Here is a 24413-nt window from a genome sequence, read left to right on the forward strand (position 1 = left end):
TCACATGTAATGGAGCCAAGTTGTGCTACTTTTCCATAACTGCCATAGTCGTTTGTGATCCTCATAGCTCCTGAAATTACTAAACAAATAAATCTCTGTATATTATCAAATTCAAATTAGCGGTTATACCATTTACTTAAAATTGAAATTTTCGAAATAATTTAATCCTAACTAGACATTTATAAATGTTAGAAACGAAAATTTCACTAAAATAGATTGAGGTAAGGCTTTCAGGAAAAATGATTTAAATAAAAATACCATCTTTAAAGAAAATTGAAAAAAAAGGAAAAATTATTATTTACTAGCTTATGAAACATTAAGGTTAGTTTAATGTAAAAGGTTACTTTTTTCGTTGTGCATGCAGTTAGAACGCCTTTGACGAAAATTTTGTGAGGCGCCACAATTAATATTAATGTCAAAAGTCAAATCTCATAATTTAAGCAGATTAAAATATCTTTAACGCCAAAGATGCTAGAATTTCGTTATGTAAGCAGATTTCGCCTTTATTAGAAATTTTGAGTGGCGTCACAATTAATGTCAAAAGCAAAATTGAGAATCTCATAATATAACCAGATTTAACGCTTTCTTTAACGTAACATTCTTTTATCGCTCGCTAAATCTAATCGCCAAAAAGTTTAGGTATATTTACCCAGCCATGCAATAGATGTTTGTGAATTATACTGAACCTACTTACTAGTATTGAAACTTCTTTGTTGTTATTAATTTAATTAGAACATCTTTCTATCTGAACCAACTATTTTTTAATGACAGATATTGTATAATATTATATTTTAAAGAAAAATATAAAAATTTAGGGTAACGCATTGATCTATTTTAGATAAAACAACTTCTCCCCATTTCTTTTTTCTACAAATTAAGTATTTCTGAGAATGGATATTTTAGTTTAAACTATTTATTTCCTTTTTTTCCCTATCCTGCGACAAAGACGTTAAGCCACAAAGGTATATTTTGATTTATAGAAAATAATTGTCAATTGTGAAGTTTATTTTCTGGAATAAATCCTGACAGATGTTACAATATATACAAATTTTGTTAAAAATACAAATGGTGTCAGTATTAACAAATAAATAGCAGTTTTTATATTAGAACCTTTGTTGAATTGATTTATCTTTATCATTTATTGTTTGATCATTTTCTTCCATCTCCGAATCGTTTGAAACTTGAGGTGCACTTTCTGATTGTAATGTAATATGTTCCACATTTATTAACACTGAAGAGTAATTTTCATTCCATTCATCATTATCGCCACCCTGTTCGTGCAGTTTGGTCTTGGGCTGTTGATTTTGTTTACATTCCTGCATGGAAATCTGTCTAGACATAATGGTTACTTGGGATATCTGTCTAGAAATGGCAGATAATGGCCTAACAGTGGAAAAACCATCTTGCCTTGAAGTCTGTCTAGATAAAGTACCGTGGCAATGATCTGTTGAAAGTGCGTCCGTGCGAGATGTCTGCCTGGAGAAAGCACCATTATAGATACCACTAGTCTCCGATACTTGGCGTGAAACTGATCTGAAATTTAAGAACAACTGTTACTTTAATATTTAATAACATGTTACTTAGGCAAAAGTATCATTGAGAAGAATATGAGGTTTGTAACTTCTTTATATTTCATGATAAGTGGAAGTTAAGTCAGTACGGTAAGAGTGGCATTAAATTGCTTTCATTTCTGCCACAATGAAAAAATGTGATTCCACTTGATCTGTTTTATTTATTTTCTAAATTATTGTTCCAAAGATTTGAATTTAAAATGTTCTCACCTAAATCTTGAGTTTTCTATTAGACGAGAAACGTCAGGTGATTGTTGTTCTCTAGCGATCCAAGGAAACATTAATATTGCTGAACCATAGGATGGTGGAGGTGTGACTGGTGCATTGGTTTCCATAACGTAGGAATAACTAGGCGGAATATCTGTCATCCAAATAGCAGCAGGTACCTCTGTCATTTCTGGCTCCTAATACAATAACAATTTAATATCTTCCTTTTTAAAAGTATGTTAGGATTTACGGTGTTATGCTTGATATACCGAACGATTTTTTAGCATTAAATTGTTGTTCATTAAAAAAAAATAATTATACAAGAAGTTTGCATTACAAAAGGCTTTGGGAATGTGTACCTAATACTCACTGAATTCAGTGCGTAAAGATTTTTCCTTAAATATTAATGAGTGCGAAAGAAAAAGAATTATTCAATAATGTCCATATATAAAAAATACAAAATATAAGTATGTACTCGTAAGTTTTAAAATAAATGCCTGTTAACTAAAAATTGAAGTACACATAGCCAGAGACTTGCACCACGTATATATATATATAAGTTTATTTTTACTTGTATATATATATGTTTATTTACTTTCATTCATTGTTTTAGAGCAATGTTATTCTTTTGCATTATGGACACCGAATCAAAGTCTTACTGTTGCAAATACATAATAGCAAAACTGTTCCCTCAGTTTAAACTGTTTGAAAGCTATAGATTTAGTGAATCTTGTCGTTCACAAATGATTCCAATTGACAAAAACTTTGCCAGCCTATGTTATATTTAGACAACATATCGGACGCCAGCGATGGAATAATTGCTCATTAATTCTGTAACGTAGTTAACAGTTTAAGTACCAATAGTAACTATCCTCTAGGAAAGAAGCCAATTCGTTATGATTAGATTTGTTGCGCCAGTCTTCTTGGTTTTGAAATCCAAGTTAAATTTAGACATTTATAAGTTTAACGACAAGGAAATTTATTACTAACGTTATTCTGGTTGGTTGTTGTACTTTGAACATTACTTCTACTCCACCTGATGATTGGTGGGCTCTTTGTATACGCAAACATTGTAAAGCATAGCATAAGTACAAGGATGAGACTAAGCCAGACGTATGGTGAATTATGAACCATGGAAACGGTGACTATATATGCGGTGGCTATTAAAATGGCCATCACTTTGGTTATCCATCCTCCCCACTGAAATTCAAAACTATTAAAAATTCAGTTTCATGAATGATGTTTTATGATAGTAGTGATTAATAATGTGAAAATGGAGTAATATAACTAAGTAGGTTGCTGTTCTTTTTCTCCTACGGCTTATTTATCATGAATCTGAATATTTTAAAATACTTAAATATTGTTTGATGAATGTCTGTCCTTGAAACAATTTCTTCAGTAAAAGTAGCTTCTAGTTATAATCAAGAAAATTGTGTTGTGCATACTGATTATCAATATTTTCGGTATTAAATAAAATATCTATAGGTTTTGAAACCAACAATTCCAATGCGGCATTAGCTAAGTGGCTTAGGGTTGCAGAACGGTAGGTGGAAGAGGATAATTTTTGTTTATACTAAAGTTTCCTCTCTATCCCAGTCAAATTTGGTAAAAAAAAGAGGTACATCTCAGAATGGAAGATAATAAGCTATAAACATGTATAAATCTTTCTTTTGACATTTTATAAATTGGTTCAAAAGTCTCATAGAATCTCGAGTACACGTCACTGGAAATCAGTGGACCAAGGTCACAAAAAATCATATTTTTGTTAATTGTTAATATCTTGTTAACTTTGCTCTAAATGACATTTAAGTTGTACAAAGGTTGTGGTGCATAAATTCTCTAGAAAATTTGGTTCTATGCAATTTTTGCATACAATCAACCGTTCTTGAGATTGAGCGCGAAGCGGGGGAGGCGCTTAGTCGAATGTATAAGTAACGTTAGATGTACATAGTCCGTTTTATAAAGTTACAAAATATTATAATTAATAAGAAACTTTAGTTATTCATAAATAAAATATCCGTTTAATAATATTTAGTAAGATTACATTAAAAACTTACTGAATGCAGCAAAGCTTTTTTGTGGCTCAGTTTGGTTAAATGGTCAACGCAAGAGCTATATCTTTTTGGGATCAAAATGTTGTCAGATTCAATCTAATTAGGTACGTTTTACCAGCTATCCTGGCGCATCTAAGAAGATTTCTCCTTGTCTTGTTTGTGACTTCTAAGCACAAGTTTTTAATCAATCAATCAACGCTTCGTTGTACATTTTACCTGTGAAATCCATGCTCAAATTGGAATTTTCCTTGCGTATTCGACGTAAAATATCTTAGGGGAAGTGCGATTTATATTTCTCCTATTGGAGATGAAGGAGAGCAGGAGGTCAATATGATTGCAAAAAATGCACGAATTTGATTTGGATTTTTCCCTTTTTTTCTGAGTATCTACAAACAAAACCCACCGACCTAATGTGAATAATATGTGCTCGTCATAAATATACAATTTTCTAAACAGAAATTAAGGAAATTTCAGAACAACTGCTGAAGATTTTGTATTTTCCCCTATTTTCTGAACATCCAAAAACAGCCAACCTAATGTGTTCAAATACGGTTGGCAATAAAGTTCAATGTTGGAAAAAGAAATTAAGGAAAATCCAGCAAATCTAATGAAGAATTTTAATTTTGCTTTTTTTTCTGAATCTCTACAACTACTACTGACCGACCTAATGTGTAATATACGCTTGGCTTTAAAATTCAATGTTCGAAACGAAATTGAGGAAATTCCATCAAAATTAATAATGATTTTGTATTTCCTTTTTTTCTAAACCTCTATTTCCGAGACTAGCTGGCCTATTATGTAGACATTGACCTAGTGCCTGTTTCTAACATTGTATTATTTTATTATAATACACATTTGTCCCAATTCTCAATTGCTGGAAGACGTTGGACCGGGCTTATTCAAAAAAGAAGCATTCATCTTGATTAGGATGCACGGTGTACAGTTCTGCCTATTCTCGTTTGAGTCGTTCAAATGATTTTCTACTCGCATTCCATGTGTTCCATACGTAGTCACTTCCGAATGCAGTGCTTTTGTAAACGCGACATTTTGACTTTGAAGAAAGCAGCTAGCCGATAGATTCAGCGCTATTTGTTGCATATTGAAATCTATGAACGTTCAATTTAACAATGTAATCGGAAACACTGAATTGGAATGGTAAAACATTTAGTATAGCGTGTGGATGTTTTTACGTCCAACAGGCGGCGCTGTTTTATTTTTTATCTGTCAGTGGCGTGACATTTATATAATAGGTTTATAAAAGCACACCCATATTCAAATGCAAGGTTGTGTCCTAATTTCAAAACAATCGGTAAACAACTTTCAACATCGATGAAAAACATTTACATTTTTATTTATATATACATTATTTAATTATTGAATAAGGTTTCTTTAATAATTATAATATTTTTGTAATTTTATAAAACGTACTTTGTACCGAATTAGACAGTAGACCTAACGTCACTATACTTACGGCTAAGCGTCTCCCACTCTTCGAGCTCGAGAACTGTTGATAGTATGAAAAATTGCAAAGAACCAAATTTGTAGAGAATTTTATAACTCTACTTATTACTTTTGTAATAACTTTAAATGTCATTTAGAGCAATGGAAACAATATATTTACAATTTTCGTGACCTTTGACCTCTGATTTCCGGTAACGCGCACTCGAGATTATACGAGACTAATGAGCCAACTTACAAAAAGCCAAAACAAAGAAGATTTACACAAGTTAATATCTTCCATTCCGTGATTAAAACAGTAATGTTATAGACTGACATTACTTTTTAGTTTTCAGTTCTCAATGAATTGCTTTATATTAAATTGTTTTAAGTTTTCAATATAGCTGCAAAGAGAAAACGGGCATATTTATTAACTTCGTAAAAATATTGATAAAATAAAAGCTTGAAGAATAATAAAGTTTGATAGAAATTGGAGTGGTCATTTGTAGATCTGACCAGAAATTCATTGATTTTGTTTTTTATAGATACTATCCCAAGATTTCGCGATCTATCTACTTCTTGGTTCTCATTTTTATTTATTTATTTTTTTTTAAACAAGGCATTCGATAATATATTTGAATATAATCGGTATATCTGGGTATTTGAATAGACAGGGTGGGGCAAAAGGTATAAACCGGTTTTAAAGGGATGTAAAACAAAAACCATTCAACTTACAGAAATTATGTTTATATTGTTTAATTCAGTACAGAATCTAGTTTTTTACATTAAGTTTGAAAGATGATATCACGTAGGTGGCGGCCGTCAGCCGCGATGCACTTTTGAAGGCGAATTATGAAGTTTTCAACCGCTCTTCTGCACATTTCGATGGGTATTGCCGTAACTTCCTCTCTGATTCTGTCCTTAAGTTCTTCCTGGGTATGTGGACGATGTTTAAAAACTTTTTCCTTTATGTACCCCCAAAGAAAAAAAATCACAAATGCTCAAATCAGGTGAGCGTGCAGGCCACTCCAAGTCACCCCTCAAAGAGACGAGGCGCTGGGGGAACACTTGGCTCAATCTCGCCATTGAAATCCTAGCAGTGTGGGATGTAGCCCCGTCCTGTTGGAACCAGATGTCTCCCAGATTAGTTGCTTCACCCAATTCAATCAAGGGGTGACGTGGAGTGGCCTGCACACCAGATTTGAGCATTTGTGATTTTTTTCTTTGGGGGTACATAAAGGAAAACGTTTTTAGACATCGTCCACATACCCAGGAAGAACTTAAGGACAGAATCAGAGAGGAAGTTACGGCAATACCCATCGAAATGTGCAGAAGAGTGGTTGAAAACTTCAGAATTCGCCTTCAAGAGTGCATCGCGGCTGACGGCCGCCACCTACGTGACATCATCTTTCAAACTTAATGTAAAAAACTAGATTCTGTACTGAATTAAACAATATAAACATAATTTCTGTAAGTTGAATGGTTTTTGTTTTACATCCCTTTAAAACCGGTTCATACCTTTAGCCCCACCCTGTACTTGGGTCATCATCAGTGGATATTATAGCGTTTTTAACAAATTTTATTTTTAACAAATAATTTTACTTATTTCAAAGAACTGAAAATATTAAATATATTTTTAAATATCCAAATTTGAAGCAAGTTAGTTTACCGACCGTGTACACTTTCAGTGATTTTCCCAATATGTCACAAGAGCAGTTCTATTTTTCTAAAACTTGGTTTTATACTAAAAACTTAGAAACCTGTTAATTTTGTTACTATTACTTGCCGAAAATACTTCATTATATTGGTCCTCGGTAAGCAGAGACGTTAAATGTCTCCTTACAAAACATCAACTACATTAGTAAAAATCAGAGAAGTTGAATAGTTGGTATACGTTTTGGCTTATATAAAAAAAATTGAGATGATGTGTAGATTATAAGATGTGTTTGTGTTCAACCTTTATATATATATATATATATATATATTATATGAAAGAAGTTACCTTATCCCAGAAATCCTGCATTAATTTTAAGACATATGGTTGTTTTTTATTCACCTTTAATTTTCAAATAAATAAACCTCAGTTATAACACTTTCCAACAACAAGTCACATGTCTAAATGATTAATAAACTTCAAATACCATGTTTGTTTGATAAGTTTTCCAAGAGTCAATGAGCTAAGAAAAGAAGAACATTTCTTATCTTGTAAGATTACCTTTAATTGATAGGGTGTTATTGTCAAGAAGTCCTTTGTTTTTTTGATTGATTTGATTTTTTTTATTGTTTTAATATTTAGTACAGCTTTAAAAATATACAGTATTTAATAATTTGTATTTTGTGATTACATCCTATTTTTAATAATTGTTAATAACAAATAATTAATATTAAAAGTTGTAATAAGTTTTGTACTTTGAGCCCAAGTAGTTATTTTAGTTAACTCAAAATTTTCTACATACATGAACATTATTTAATTTTTTATATTAAATTGAATAACATTTGAAGAATAGAATTTAATAAAAGCCATGAATTAGTGATTGAAAAGGCTTAATAATAACTTGATAAGAAAATAACCTTTTATAGCTCATATTTATCTTATCTCTTATTTGGAAGAGATTTTTCTTTTTATTTGTATATATAATTTCCGGAAAAAACTGGTTTCCTGTAAAAATAACTGGTACACGAGACGGTCTAAGTTTCTTTTTAAACAATAATAATTTAAATTTTATTTATTGTTTTTTAATGTAATCTGGATATAAGGTCAGAAATTAAATGCTGATAATTCTATTTTTAATATTTGAAGATTTAGTGGTTTCTATTAATCTGTTATTCTTCAAATAAAAATCAATCAATTGATTATTAAAGAAGACAGAAAGAATATTGCCAATTTAGTCAAGCAGGCAGCCTTAAGTTCTGTCTTAAGCAGATAAAAGAAACACCAACTTTGAGAGTAATAACGTAAAATATTATCAATAAGCTCTGAAGATTACCTAGTCCCTAGGTCGAAAGCTTGACAATATAAAAAAATAATGACTGAAATTGGCATTATTCAGTCATTTTCTTCCTACTGGTTTAATGAATCAGTCATAAAAAAAGAATGAACAATCCTTAAATACAACTATTATAATTATCTCAGTCTTGTATTGGAATTATTTGTTCACAATACATTTATTGCATTTTTACACCTTACAAATAATAACGCAATTTTTATGCTTAATCAGTCTTGTCATTGAAGAAGATGAACAAAAAAATAAAAAATTATGAGAGTGAACAATTTTAAGACAGATGTAGATGGATTTATGGAACAACCACAGATTGCCTTATCTACTAGGGTTACGTTACTTAATTTTTTAATGACAGTGAATATGCAATAATTACAATTTTAGAAACATAAAATAGTAGAATGTATTTAAGAATAGAAAAAATATATGAGGTAAATGCATCTTAAACTAGAGCTGACCAATACCAATTTCATGTACAAGGCGCATTACCGCTTTGCTTCATATTACTTTTATTACAATAAACTTAAAAGTACACCTATCAGTAAAATTACACACTTTTTTTATACGAAATATAATTAAACATAATTGCTATAGTTATTTCTAAAATTTTTGAAAATAGATTTGAAATATAATTCTTTACTACACAGAGTAAATTCATTGTAATGTTCGGCATTTAATTCATTTGTTCTCAAACTGATTCCCAATTCTAATGAATGTCACTGTGTAGGATTCTGACAATGATTTCAATTTTATCTTCGATTAACGTAGATTCGATTAATCAATATGTATTGTTACATTTATAAAGTCGATAAGTATTAATACTTAGAGAAAAAAGAAAAGCTTGCATAACATATCACAATCTTTTGGATCCGTTGTACTTCTTAGAATTTTTTTCTGGTTTTATAAGTACTGATGAAATAATTTTCCAACTCTTGAAATTTCAAGTTCTTTTTTCTCGGAGAATTATGTGGCAATTCATACTTCTTATTTTTACTTTACCAAATAGAAAACTAATTTCTCTTCCAGGAAAAATAAAACATTTTTACCTGTTTAAATTAACATTAACATTACATTAATAATGTGCATCCTGGAGCCAAAGGTGGAGGCGTCACAAAAGGATAAGGTTCTATCACAATACTTGCATAATCTGATGGGCTATCAAATAACGGTTCTTTAAAATCACTTGCAACAAATCCACATTCATCTTTCTGCAATTAAAGAATTAATATAATAAACATCAATGTACAATCTAGAGAAAAATTTAAAAACAACAACAGACACAAGGGAAGCAATTGTAAAAGGTCAAGAGGTAATTTCAACTTTCCAAAACAAAGATCTCTCAGCATCCGTGAAAAATTGGTGAAAAAAAAATCCATAAAACATTTAAAACTGACTTTTTAGAAACAAACAGGACTATGCTGTAACAAAAATGGATGATTTTATTAATTATTGAGTACTTGTTAACTTTTCGCATGCCTAATCCTGATAGATTTCTAATCTTTCTTCGTTTTCCAAGCCAATGGCTTATCAGGTTTGCGTAGAAAATTTTGACATTCAGTAATTAGAGGCACCATACTTTTCATTAAAAGGTCATTAACGTAAGGGTGGCATGAAAAAAATTACGATAAAGAGAAACAATTTTTAACAAAAAAAAACATAAGTATTGGGAGATTAACTTCTTAGAAAGATCTATATGTGTCGTGGCTGCTTATCAGAAAAATGTAAATTAAAATACAAAACTATTTTAAAAGTAAATTAGAAATTTAAAAAGTGGAGGCTAATTCTCACAATCTGACAAACTAGTCAGCGAAGTTAAAAAAAAAGGAACAGGACAGAATAAATGAAAAGAAGAAAGCATTTGACTTATATCAATAAAACAGCGCTCTGTTGTGTTAAGGTTAAAAAAAGTTGTTTTGGAGCAAAGAGAATAAAATAGAAATTTATTCATTATTTATTTAATTTCATAAGCGTTTTTCTCCCTTTTCAAAAATGAGATTGTGATGGATAATTGAATGTAAAAAAAATCCAATCTTTAATATTTTTCAATGCACATATTTTCTCTTCTTTTCAAAGAAAATCAAATCCTGACAAAGGACGAGTAGAAAATCAGTATCTTTATAAAATTAGAACAATAATTAAAGATATTAAGCTATGGTCTGTAATGAGAAGGTCAACAAGTTGAAAGTTACTACACTGAACAGCCCAATGTTTTGTGAGTAAATTGACGCCTCTGGCAAGACGTAAACTAGATTTACCACTTGGTAAATAATAGATTTAATAAAAGAGAAGCGCTCACGAACTTCACCGTTCGTTTACACCGTTTTATAAGTACATTGACCAATCAGTAAAAAGGAGAACATTACTCCAAACATTTAAAGAAGAACAACTCCTTTAAATAAAAAAAAAAAAGGAAAAACAAAATCATTGAATCGGCGACAGGAGTTTAAAGTGCAGGGTCTGCGGTTTGGTTCCACAGGTGTTCCTCAAGACGGTTTCTAATTTAATCCCTAAATTTGGTATTTACCAGGATAATCTGGATTCGCTCTTTGTAAATATCAAATAGACTTATTGGGTATATTTTTTTAGCACGTTAAGAGGCTGAATAACTTCGTGGTTGGAAAAAAACATACCTTATTAAATGTATGTTTATTTGTTTGTTTACGATCGTCTTATTTATAACGTAATATTAATATTAACCAAATATTTTAATAAAATGTATTTACAATATCATTAGTTTGCTGTGTGTCAATTAGATTAATAGTTAACAATCGTGTAGGTTGAGAATAAATTGTTTCTAGAGATTGGGAAAGAAACACAGCATTCTTCATTCAATTTTGAACAAGTGCTATTCTTCGAAGTACCGGGGGAAAAGACTAATAAAAATCAAAGTTATTTAATTTTTCTATAAAACAAATTTTAATCAAAAGTACATTCCATCAGAAAAGCTGATATGAAATTTAAAAATCATTTGAATCGCTGTCTAAAAATTCGCGAGAAAATTTAGATAATTTTTTCATAAAAATCAAATATTCTTTGGAGCACTTTTTTTTTTTAAGAAATTTCCAAAAAAATGTTCTTTCGGCATGACCCTTAGATCGTTTAATAAAGTGCCAATATACGGATCTTCAATCTGTTTTGCGATCGATCGTTAAAAGGTTGAGTGGTTTAACAAAAATTAAAGGATTTTGAATTGGTTCGTCCTTTTTGATACTTTTTTTTTTAACACTATTTCTCTTTATAACTATTTTTCATCTGAAATTATCTCTATTGGGAATGCTTTCATGCAAGCAAACTAAATCTTTTTTTTTTAATTTTTATAACTGAATAAAAAACAATGCTTTCTGAGAAGGTAATTGATATTTTCAAGATTTACTAATGTTTATTTTACTTTGGTTTTAATGAACAACATACTCACCATGAAATAACAGCAAAGGATCATAATACTCGTAAGTATAATAAATCCAAATAATATTACATATACTGCTGGATCTCCGTTCATCGCCCAATCATCATCTAAGGAAACTGTAATTGCAAATGAGGAAAATAGTAACCAAAGTGCTAAGGCAATTATCACAGCTTGTCGGAGGTTCTCCTAAATAACACGAAGTAATTATAAATCATTATGCAACAGTTTATTTTACTAGAGAGTAAGTTTCGCAAGTACAGTAAACAAAAAGAGATTCCGATTTTCTTTTCTTTGCAATTTCGTACAATTTTTGAATCAAATTAGTTTAAGTAAATATGACTTTTTATTCGATGAAGGTCCATAACATGAAACCAGTCTGACAGAGCAGAAATATTTTTCCCAAGAGCTCTAATTTTAAATTTTAGTTATTGCTCCACAGTTTACAATTAAGTGCTTACGCCTGAGAGAAAAAACTAATCCACCTTCTTAAACTTCATCTGAGCCTTGAATAAATTATATTATTATAATGAACGTAACTGGTTAGGGTTTTATATTTACTTTAAATATATGTCTAAATATAATTCTATAGGTACTTTACTTTATATTCTGCTTCATGAGCCACTTTTTCCCAAACGGCATCATTCCAAAATCATTCAACATCGAACTTTTAATAATAATCAAGTTAATTTAGTTGACTTTACTTATCATTAGAAATGGTTTTTTCAAAAGTAAGGCAAACATAAAAAATGGTTTTTAAAATGAGCTCTAACGCAAAACAATTGGTTTCGGAATTTTCACTTAACCTTCAGTTAAGAATTTAATTAGTGTAGTTTTAGTGAGAGTACTTGCTTATGCATCTTAAAGGAGTTTTTGTTAGTAAACATAATAAAATATCAATATTTTGGACTACTCACAAATCTAAGTGCATCTTTTTTTTTTTCTTCTTCTTCGGACGCTTTCGCCATAATTATTACTCTCTTCCAATGATTAAATTTGGTCTATTACTACTACACTTAATAAAAATAAAAGTAAATTATACTATTACAAAACTGCTTTAAAAATGAATACAGGGAACAGTAGAATTTAAACGGCATTAGCTAACAAGCGAAGCTAGCAGTATAGTTCAACAACACTCTCTTGTTTACACTTTACAGAGCGAACGGGCTTAACCTAGCTATTACCAGACACCAATAATGTGTATTTACCACGAGTTTCTATTGGTCGAAGCTTTTTACGGGGAATCCCGAATGGAACTTTCTTTCAACGATCACGTCGCCATACTCTTGCTTAACAAATTGTTTATCGAAAATTACTCTTAATCTAACAAACTTCCTTTCATAATTACAGTTATTTTATCTGCAGCCTATCGTATTTACTCTCGTCGTCATCAAAATACATTGTAGACATTAGAAATTAAAGGCTCACATAATTTTAAATAAACGATGATTAAATTCCTTTTTTTACTCATTTTTCCGTAAATTAACCCCAGTCATTACGCAGTCAATTATTATAAAGTATTAATATCACACATTATTCTAAATACATTACCATTGTCATTTATGGCACAACAATCCACTTAGGGTTAAGGTCTCCTATAACAAAATCCACCCTGCATTATTGTCTTTAGTGGCCGCTTTCCAGTCTCGAATACCTAGCTAGAGATCATGCGCCTCCACACCATCAAACCAACCTAATTACGGGCGTCCACGACGCTTCTTAGATGAATAATTTCTTCTAGGATCTTTCTCATTATCACTCATCCTAGATGAATGTCCTACCCTCTGAGTCTACTAAACAAACCCATCACCTCCGTATTATTTGTTATACCTATGTAGGTCGAATTAGCAGATCATAAGCTTTTACGAATCCGCGTAAATATTTTCCTTCCCATACGGAGTAACTGGGATTCCTGAATTGTGGATAATGTCCAGTAAGCATTAAGGTCCGTAAGCAAGCACCGATCTTCATCATCATCTTGTAGAGACGCAGTAAAATGATGCGGAATTATGTGACTTTTCTGGTGTCTCATCAATTTAAAATAACAATTATTGCTGGCTATTATTCTTCGCTGGAGTGTAGCATGTATATCATCATCGTATTTATTTTTGGTTCATTAGAACTACATTTAAAAGTAAGAAGGACGTCCCAGAAGGCAACAATTTAGATCCCATACTGTACTTTTTGGAGTTATGAAGAAATATATAGGTAACAAATGACACCCAACTTTGAATCATATAAACAAACTATAATGTCCATATCGGTAAGCTTAAGCGTACAATAAATAAAATATTAAATATTAACTATGAAGAGCTAAAATGGTCAGGTAGTATCATAAACGCGGGCGAGTACGCTCAAGATCTTTTTGTTGCCATCTGGCTGCTTAAAATATCTGTGGCGTGGGGCGCTCTCTTTAAACTAAAATATGCTTGATCTTATAACTGAATGTTAATTGCTCCGGCGTATTAAACTAATCATCAACAAGTGAGCCTAAAACAAATCTACAAAACTGTTCTGATAAATAACCCAAGACATTCTGTCATCCTACCAAGTTCTGTCTTTGTAGGGCCTCTGCTTTGATTGTAGAGTAACTTGGAACTCACGCACTCAGTTAAAAAGACAAATACTGAATAAAAGATGCAGTATACTAAGGAGAGTACTTGAAAAGAATTTCACTTTGAACACACTAAAATGACTATTTACAAATTACTTTTACGCCCTGCTTGGATATATTGAGAGCTACTTTGAAGTCCAGCCTAGCCTTCTAATATCTTGAGAATAAAGTGCTTCCAAGCAAAAATTCCAGTCGGACGATTCGCCAATGCTCCCTTTATACTATCAATATATTTCCAAACTAATCCGCTCACGTTTCTTTATAATACACATTAATCTATTCTGTCATTCCTATCGGGTTGCCCAAGCTTTTTTTTTTTTTTTTTAGGAAAGCAAGTCGTAAATGTGACATATTGATGAGGTAAAATCAACCAAATAAACTATAGTATAGACTTATATAAAGCTACATTACTCAGAAATCAGCTGCATGGTGATCCAGGAGATTTTGGCTGGCTGGGGACTGCCAGTACAGTGATTGCCGGGGCAGAAAAATCTGGAAGGATAAGATTCATGCAGGTAACTTTCGGGAGAAGTAGAAGTTTATCTTGAACAAACATACTCGTGGGATGAATTTTCTTAGATAGGCACGTTTTTACTTATTCAATCAAAAAACCGTTAAATATTATCATTTTGAAATTTCTTATAAGAATCATGATTTCATTCATAACTTGTAAAATATCGCTCACAGAAAAAAACCGTTCGAGTAAATTTTTCTTAAAAAAAATAGAGGAATCTATTTCTGAAATAAAAACCACACCTCCCCATTTGAAAAAATGAAGTTGGTGCCTGTATCTCGCTTCTGGAAGCACCGAAAAAAAATTACAAATTAAATTTGGATTCCTAACAAAAAACTAAGGGAACACGTATTTTTTTAGTTTTTTTCTAGCTATCTTAGTTTCCGAGAAAAAGTCGTTATCCATATAGCTTGGGACACCCTGTATGTACAATTATACAAGGAATAAAAATTGCTAGTAGTTCAAGGACCCATTTGTAAGTCTAAATAACTTGATACAGTTTTTTTAAATAATATGGTGCTTGTATTATAAGTATGAGATATAGTAAAATAAAGAACCCTTAAACAACTGTTCTACGGACAGTTTTAATAATACTTTGTTATAGTAACATATACTATATAACTATATTGTAAATGTATTTATTGCTTATAAAGACTTGGTCTTATAGCAAGAGCATGACAAAAATGATTTATAATTTACAACCTAATCCTAATTTATTTGATTTTATTTCATTCAACGCCTCCGCCAGTGTATCGTCAGTTTAATTTCGATTTGGAGTTGAGTCACCATTTCTTTCACATTTCCCATACCCTTTACGGGCTAAAAATGCATTTTATAAATTTAAAACCTTAAGTAATAGAAAGTGCCTTTAATATCAAGGGGCAACTTTGTAATAATTCCATAAGCCCCAATGATTGTTTGCTTTTTATGTTTTCTTAAAAGAAAATTAAATAGTAACTATATACAATTAATTTTTCTGTACAAAAACTTCGTGATATACTTGATATCAATACTTCCTTTCAATAAAAAGTTTCTTCTGCTTCAGAACAAAGTTTCAAGAGTTCCCGTTAAACACCTTCCGTATTTATTCACAAAATGTATATGTAAGTATCATAGTATCAGCAATAGTAATCATAGTAAAGTACTACGAGCAGCATTCAGAATTACAATTTCGAAGTTTTTTTTTCCTAGAAGATTATAGAATCTCTGCGAAATTCAACAAACCGTGTGACACAGGTAACACCCAATTGCTGCCCTCTTCACGGTATTTTATTTAATTTTTACTTTCTGTTACTCTTCGTAGAAAAAAAAAAAATAAGTTGGCTTTCGTCGAGTATGAAAAGACAATTTTTTCTGTTTTGTTTTATAATAATTTAATGTTTTCTTTTATAATAATTTCTAATAAAATAATTTTGTTTTATTTCAACAAATATCATCCTACTCAACCGGATAAATCAGCTAGTAGATTAATAAATTTAGGGCATAAGCGCATTAAAAATATATTCCTAAGAAATTTTAATGACAATGTACTCGCTACACAATCAAACTATTTGCAATCAATGCTGATTTAAATTTTCTCTTTAAATCAAAAATAATGTTATAGAATCTTGTAAATTATCTAAAAGATAGGTTTTGTGTTTTATGGAGCTTGATGTGTTTCCAGCTAGCCAGCTGATTTTCTTTAAATTTGGAATTTTGGTTTTATGTTACAAATCCTTACAAATATTTATTAAATGTTTAGTCCATACATTTGATAAAAATGCTCATTAGAAGGATGCCCAAACCTTCGACCTTTTAACAATTTCATTACAGTTCGTTATTTTTGGTGACTTCACCACTTGCTTCATCCAATTGAACTTTATTATAATTTAAAAATTGTATGCATTAACTCAAGTAAATATTCTAGTGTGCTAAGGAATTATTAGACAAAATTTAATGAAAAAAATATATAATTTATTTCTTAAAATAAATTACTTGTCACAAGGAACGCTTCATATTCAAAATATACATGTTTAAAGCTCTAAATACATGTTTCGTTTTTAATTTTTCTCTAAAATATAATATCTTTAACATTTTCCCGAAATTTCTTTTGTACTTAAAATGAACTCTTTCATTCATCAGAAAATTTTTATTGCATTTATTTTTACAATTAGGTCAGCGCAACAAAAAAGGTAGAAAATATTTCCTTTCCCTTTTAGGATTTATGTACACAGGTTTCATAATCTAATCTGTATAAATGATCCTGTTTTCAAATGGAAAGAACAATATCCACTCTCTATATATTCGATTGCACCAAGGTTTTATGCCATGTTTTTTACCGGATACATAACTAATATGTAACCATTTTTCTTGTCATATCCGGTGAAAATCGTTAATTACGTCGGTGAAATCGAATTTATTATAGTACAAGAATAAAAAGAAAATTAAGAAAAATTTTAAGTAAATAAAAAAGAAAATAAATATATACAATTATTATAGACAAATAAATGTATGAAAAACATTCAACACTTTATAAACTTTGAGAATCAATATAAATATTTTTTACAATCCGCCTTTCAAACTAATTGTTTAGATATTTGTAAAAGGATATATAATCGTATTGCACATATTTGTGCAATACAACACGATCTCTTTTAACTCCCTCGTCCTTTTTTAATTAGATTTTTATTATTCATACATACCTCATGTATATATAATTTTTCAATAAAACATAGCGACTTTGTTGTAAACAAACCAGACGTTTAACAATGTGAAATTTGAATGATTAACTACCTAAATAACTTATAGAAGTTCATTAAAATAATAAGTCAAATTTTATCTAAAAAATATTTTGTTCCAGTCATCCAGTTTTATTTCTAATCTAATATCACGCATTAGTTTGGGCAATTCTACAGCCCATTATCATTAAAAAGTATTATATCTGCTTTTCGCATTTTTTGAAGAGTAACAATTGCAGATATAACTAGAGACGAGGATGCTTCGATATTTAAAGATAAGTCGACTTAGTCTTTTCAGGGTAGTAGCCTAGGATTAAATCTGCCCATATGAAGAATGATTCCTGATGGATTGTGCCTTACTACATAGAGGAATGGACGATCGAACCTGAGAACATACAAATACATTTTTATTTTGTGATAACACAATGTACGGATGGATACTGCTTGTCATAAAAAAAAAAACCAAAAAAATGGTTACAAAAATTGTTTAAACAAATTTTCTTATCTGGATTTTTTTTTTTTAGGATACGGCCGGTCCTGAACGAGAAAATTGGGGAAACGGTGTGCCACTATCTAGGTCAGTGATGGCGAACCTATGACCCCGGGTCAGTCACTGACCCGCGCAAGGTTTTTCACTGACCCACAATTGCTAAGCAACCATTTGTTTGTTTACGTGGGTTGATTTAGATTTTCTAATTGTGTGTATAATTTATATTCTATCTGTATTTTTTTCAATCACGCATTGACACAAAAGCAATTTAAATGCTATCTATAACCTTTAATTTGATCATTACAGTTCTAAAACGCAAACGACGACAAATGCTTTTGTAGTATTTGAAATAAAGCAAAAGTGTTTACAAAATATCAAATAATAATTTTACTCATATTTTGTTTGTTAAAAAAATCGACAACCCAAAGCAAATAACCATATTTAGATTTTTCTTCAGATAAAACACACTTTTGTAAGGTTTTGTTCAGTTATGTTTGTAAAAAGAGAGACTTCCATAGCACTTGTTTCGTCCTGTTTTACCCGTTTAGCCAACTGAATTTTAAAGATGTTTAGGTTTAAAAATATTCAATTTAAAATTTCTAAACTTAACTTTTATGCAAATGGGCATTAGTGACCCAAGAGCTAGTACTAAAAAAAAAAAAAATGAACAAAATTTGACCCAAGTCTCAAAAAGGTTCGCCATCCCTGATCTAGGTCATTGTTCCCATTTCCCAAGTATTACTGTAGTTTGTAGAGTTAAACTTAATTTAAAATGAATTATGGTTAACTCAGCTTGAATAATGGTGCTCAGAAGAGACATAAAAAAAAGACGTCATAAAAAAAAAAACCAAAAAAATGTTTACCGACTAAAATTCGGGTAACAAAATTTAGTTATAATTTTAATTTTAAATAATTTAATCTATAAAGCAAATGCAAGCCTAGCATAAGAAATACGTAGTTTTTATGCATAAAACAATAGAACAGAGTGAAGGTGTACTTCGGACTGCTGACGAGGGAAAAAAAAGCAGAGCGGCGCCTAGTTGAGAGGAGTGAGGGACAGTGTGAGAGTTAGCGTGCGGTGTGAAGGACCGGATTTTCCTTTTTCTACGGCTAGGCCGGATTAGTATTCCTAATTTTTCCTTATTAGGAAATTAGAAAAATTTTGTAGCGGGTGAGTTACCAGTGGTAGGGGTAGTGCCGTGGTAATATATCCCTGAGCAGGGATTGTACGCTACAAAATAAAAGGGTGAAAAGGGAAGAAGAAAGTGCGAGGAGGGCTGCGCTGGAAAAAAGCTCTGGAACAGCGTCGTGGGGATCCCGAAGAAAGAAGACAGCGGTCACCTCTGTAAATATCACTCTATGAATTACACAAAAGAAACAACAACCAGGCCTGGGGTAAGTCCCGTTTTGATTCAAACTGTTTCCCGGAGAAGCGTCTTCTGGCTCTGTTTGGATAATCAAAGAACTTTACCTTTTCTTTTAGTAGTTACTAGTTTTACTATTTCGATTCTTTCTTTTGGTGCATGTAATTAATTTTTCTTTGCGGTATTAAGGTTTTCATTTTGAAAAGTGTTTCTAGTTAACATTCAGCTATTATATAAGTTCTAGTTTTTTTTGTCTGTGTAAGGAAGCTTCCGTAATTAAGGTAATTAGCGTAACGTTCAAACTTAACGAGTAAACTAGGTTGCATTTGCCATTATTTCTGTTTCTTTGTGCTTAATAGTTTCTATTATACGCATTATATACTCCAACTTGCCTTTTCTTTGATTTTCTTCCTGCTCCCCCTTCCCCCGTAGGTTTCGCCGTTTACTACGGAAGTTCATGTTAAAACGGCGTGGCGCCCAAACACAACGTAGGTATATATATATATATATATATATATTTCCAATTTTTATACACTTTATTTTATTTTTTTTTATTTATTTATCTCTGGTGCCTACACCTCGGCTCACCCCGTCTCCACTGAAGCTACGCCGGGGTAGCGGAAGTTTAGCGTAACACTCTCCAGAGAATGTTTGTGAGTTTTCTAATTCACTGATTTCTTATGGTAAAACATACAGGTTGAAAAAATGATTTAGGGGATCATTTAGGATTTTTTTTATTATAGATGAGGGAAGGATTAGAGCCAGACTAAACATGTCATGGAAGTGACACGCAGCGATGCCCAGCAGGTAATGTATTTCTTAAAATAATTCTCGTTAAATGATTTTCTCGGTTTTGACTGTCACAATCTATAGTATTGCAATTGACCATTTTTTTTTACTTTAGCGGTTGTTACCTTAGTCTGGGGTTATCTGGCAGCCTTGCTTGTCTAGGTCGTAGTGCTAATGGTAAACTATTCCATTGTTGATGCCACTGTTGTATATTATGACTATAATCATGCAACATCTCAGCCACGAGTGATGTCTGACTATCAGGTTCATCTCTGCCTGTCCTTTGTGGAGATGCAGGATAAGTCTCTACATGATGTCTGGCACCTACAGTTTCCTCGCCGCAAGTGGAAAATGTATTCACCTAAACATATAGACAAGAATGTAATCTAGTCTTTTTTCTTTGTGAATAGATTTTTTTAATAAATAAAACGTACATTTTTTTACTCTTTCTCGGAAGTATAAACTGTTAGTTTATACTGTTAATTTCAATAGGAGAATTATTTGTGCAGAGATTATTTAATTGTGAGATAACATTATTTTACAATTTAAGTTCTTGATTTAAGTGATCTTGTCCCCAGATTCCAATTATTTTCTTTGTTTTTCAAATACAATAATTATTTTTCCAGTTAATGATTTTTGAGGTTAGTTCCTTAATGTGCTGTATGATGAAAAATTCTTATTTTATTAAAATTTACTATTTAGTCTAAATTTGATTGAAAAAGTTTGCATCGGAAGAAGTTGAGCGTCAGCACGTTAATAACTATCTAAAACATTCAGTAAATTCTTTTTTTTTCTCTTGAAAACCACTTACTTGAACCATGTCCGAAAGGTGCAGATCATTAGAAAGTCCGTTAAGCCCTCGTAGATCTGCTTTAGTTCCAAACAGATCTCGTAGGCCCATTCGAGTTAATGCACCCGTAACATTCAATACAGATCTGAAATTGACAACTTTCTTTTAATTCTTACTGCCATATAAATGTTTTAGTTTAGTGGTAAACAGATATCCTGTTTCGATTTATGAATATTGCTACAATCGAATATTATTTACGCACCCTCTTAAATTATAAACTTCTGTAATCTGTTGCCTCATAAAAAAAACAAACAAAAACACAACACCTGATAAACAGACGTGAAACAAAAAAAAAAAAATTAAAAATATAAAATAATAACCTGTGAGAAAATCTTGGCACTTGCAGTTCAAGACCAGGTCTTGAAAGTTGGCTTCTTAATAACCTGGACCATGCACCTCTTCTATAATTTGTTTCTATAAGCCTTTGTTCCAGCCTAGCAAGACCATCACCAGGTGCAACCTATTAACAATGTTGGATAATATTTTTAACAAATTATTCAATCTTCTTTTCCTTTCAAATATTTACATTTCTTAATATTAGAGTGATTGTTTTGCAGTGTTGAATAACAGAATTTTTCCCTAACAAACTTTTTTTTTCTTTTTTTCAGATCAGTGACAAAGGTTTTCTAATACAGTAACCTGGGTGTGGATTAGTTGTAGAAAGAATATATAATAGAATGATGTTAAATTGCACACTTAGAGAGTGACTGTCGATTCAATTAAATTAAATTTACCAACATACTTTTAAAAATCAATTACTTAAAATGTTGTTTGCTTAATTTACATTAACTGACTCTTCTTCATTTTTTTCAGCTCGCATATTTAGATCGTCTATGACATTTTGCACTCGGTTTGTACCCTAGATAGAAGAACTAATTACATTATTTGGGCCATTTTCAACAGGGTGTGATTTCTTCTAGAGAATGGTGAAAGAATTCAAGATTGTTATATATTATATAACTGCCCGCAGTCATGAAGGATTTTACAGTTTTATCCATGAAATATTTGAGTTCCTGAGACTTTATCAATATTTGCCCCTCCTTCACTACAAATGAGCCTATGAGTGAGCAAAGAAGGTGGTAAAGGGTAATGGATGCAGAGAAATTGTAGCAAATTAGTATTGAACCAATGCAACAACCGTTTGCCAAAGATTCTAACTTCAAAATAAATATTCTATACTACTTCCTACGATCAACAATGAAAAATTAGTTACTTTTAAAACGTCCTAATAAAAATGTATATAAAAACAAAATTAATATTTCAAGTGACGGCGCCAACTTTCCTAGATAATTGGTCTATGAAATGCAAGAAAATGATTACCGAAGGATTACGTGATTTTAATTTCGGTTAAGCTATAAGGATGGCAAGAATATAGAGTATTGATCTATCCATTAGTTGTAGAGTATGTAAATAGTTGGATATAATAGAGGGATGAATGTGTGAAGCGAATGTATTTATAAGTAAGAATGGAGAGTGAGTGATATTCTAGTGACAAGCACCTAGACGATGCTGGCTGTATGGCGAAGGCCAATGCCAAAAAAAGAAAACAAAAAAAAATGCATTGTATTACAGATTCAAAAAAGTTACTTTTAATAGATGAAGTATCAATTTTTTACCTGTCCTTGTTGTCCTGGAAGAATAAGTATAGTACTGACAACTGAGTCTGGTCCTAAGCAAACTGAGGTAGCATCTAAGCTTGGTTCATAACCAGCCAGGAAACCGTGTCTCCAAACTACAGCCGGAACTGGTACTAATCGACGTTGCCTAGTTGAAGGACGAACAACAAAGTACATTTCTCCATCACGGCCTTCTGTAGATCCAAGCTCACAATCTGTCTAAAAAAAAAAGTATAACAAATAAAAACAACGTTTAAGTATTTTTTTTTTTTTGTATTTATGACATATTTTGAAATTCAATGTACCTGAAATATATTTGCACTAAATGCAGCTAGTGGAGGCTTCATATTAAGACTAGAACCTCTAAGATATTCTACTACTTTGCCTAACGTTTGTCGTTTAACCAAAAGATTTGTCCTTCGTCTGATTATATCTCCTACGGTGCTGAAGTTTATCTCCTCTACATGACCCTGGTAATACTGTTGAGCTCTTTCTTTATAAAAATCTAATATTTTTCCTTTCGACTACGAAATAAAACAAGAAATTCCTTAGATATCCCACTATCCATTCAATTAAAAAAATTTATTTAATAAAATAAATGGTATCATACCTTGTCGCTGTATAATTGCCTGACAAACGCAGCCGTCGCTACTCCTTTAGTTTTAGAATTGAGTACTGATTCAGTTACATTTTGAAACACTTGATGAGGATTAAAGGTAACCATATCGTCCAATCGTAATATATCGTTCATTTGACCAGATGTAGCACCTCTAGCTCCCAAGAACACCATTGCCAAAAGTGAAGTTACAGCATATGGTGACATGACCAAAGAACGAGAAGAAATTTGCCCCTTGCTGGTTAATGCTGACCATAATTTAAATGCTAATTCATTACAAAGATCAGCAAATCTATTGGTAAAATAAATAGATAATTTTTAAGGATATAAATATTTTCGATGCTCCTTAAAAAGATATATAAAGTAAAAAGTACCTGCGGATATCCTCAGCTAAAAAAGCTGTAGACGCTTCTAAACCCATACTCTCGTAGGGTGCAGGATGCAGATCTATAGCTGCAGGAGGCGCTGATAATTCTTGAGGAGGCGGCTGATAAACTGGTCTTTTCGTATTAAATTTATTAAAACTGTTGCCATTTTTGTCTACTTCTTGTAGTTTTATTAGCTCATGGAAAACGGGACGTTCTGTTGAGAGAGTCGTTGCTATGTAAAGAGGTGTAGCCGTTAGTGCACTTGAGGATTCTTGTTGGGGTACTTCTATCATCTGAGCTGGCTAAGGAAAGTATATTAATTATTACAAATATTGATTAAAGATAATCATAAATGGGTGTATTAAATGCTTATTAAGAATAGCTTCAGATCGATTCATCAAAAATTAATAATCATTAATAAGTAATGATTAATCATTAATGATTCATGTGATAAAATCTTTGTGTGAACGCTCACACCACGACTTTTTCTTACTATTTCTTTCTATTACTATTACATTCTCTTACTACTGAATTTCAAAAACTGAAAATACGATTCATAAAGTCGAGCTTCAGGTCAGCTATTTTTTTTCAAATTTGGAATATTTAGTCCCACATTTGATTCGTAATAAAGTTTTACATATGGCAAAACAGCATAATGTTCAAAAATTGCATCCCTTTTTGCTAAAAGTGGACTTAATGAAATTTTCAAGGAGGAATGTGGCAGACAAAACTAATAGATCTCTACATCAATTGCAAACATCTGTACACCAATTTTAAAGAGAATCATTGGAGCTGTCATTTTAG

The 24413-nt window shown here is 31.3% G+C and overlaps 3 protein-coding genes across 6 annotated transcripts in view; all 3 read right to left on the reverse strand.

Moving 5' to 3' along the window:
* Positions 1–881: 881 nt before the first annotated feature.
* On the reverse strand, positions 882–7439 carry LOC141460155 (uncharacterized). Of its 2 annotated transcripts, none has more exons than XM_074139859.1 (4): positions 7272–7439; positions 2769–2978; positions 1782–1975; positions 882–1533 (listed from the first exon to the last, which is right to left on the reverse strand). In XM_074139859.1, exons 1-4 carry the CDS (start codon positions 7290–7292, stop codon positions 1104–1106), a joined length of 855 nt encoding a protein of 284 aa, XP_073995960.1. In that variant the 5' UTR covers positions 7293–7439; the 3' UTR covers positions 882–1103. The 2 variants fall into 2 exon arrangements, with proteins under 2 accessions (XP_073995960.1, XP_073995961.1); XM_074139860.1 differs by having other exon boundaries at positions 2769–2991; positions 7272–7416.
* Positions 7440–7839: 400 nt separating this feature from the next.
* On the reverse strand, positions 7840–12992 carry LOC141460157 (uncharacterized). The gene is made up of 3 exons (XM_074139864.1): positions 12589–12992; positions 11684–11860; positions 7840–9476 (listed from the first exon to the last, which is right to left on the reverse strand). Exons 1-3 carry the CDS (start codon positions 12637–12639, stop codon positions 9336–9338), a joined length of 369 nt encoding a protein of 122 aa, XP_073995965.1. The 5' UTR covers positions 12640–12992; the 3' UTR covers positions 7840–9335.
* Positions 12993–16599: 3607 nt separating this feature from the next.
* Positions 16600–24413, reverse strand: part of LOC141461491 (uncharacterized) — a 59868-nt gene continuing 52054 nt past the window's right edge. For all 3 annotated transcript variants that reach the window (XM_074142649.1, XM_074142650.1, XM_074142651.1), the window contains 8 exons: positions 23616–23911; positions 23236–23533; positions 22931–23149; positions 22626–22844; positions 21330–21469; positions 20971–21094; positions 20285–20520; positions 16600–17901 (listed from right to left, as the gene is read on the reverse strand). In XM_074142649.1, coding sequence (XP_073998750.1) covers positions 17811–17901; positions 20285–20520; positions 20971–21094; positions 21330–21469; positions 22626–22844; positions 22931–23149; positions 23236–23533; positions 23616–23911 — 1623 coding nt within the window. In that variant the 3' untranslated portion in view covers positions 16600–17810. The remainder of the gene's footprint in view (positions 17902–20284; positions 20521–20970; positions 21095–21329; positions 21470–22625; positions 22845–22930; positions 23150–23235; positions 23534–23615; positions 23912–24413) is intronic.

This window comes from Rhodnius prolixus, unplaced genomic scaffold (assembly GCF_049639745.1).
Source record: "Rhodnius prolixus isolate KJV_2025 unplaced genomic scaffold, Rpr scaffold_6, whole genome shotgun sequence".
NCBI lineage: Eukaryota > Metazoa > Arthropoda > Insecta > Hemiptera > Reduviidae > Rhodnius > Rhodnius prolixus.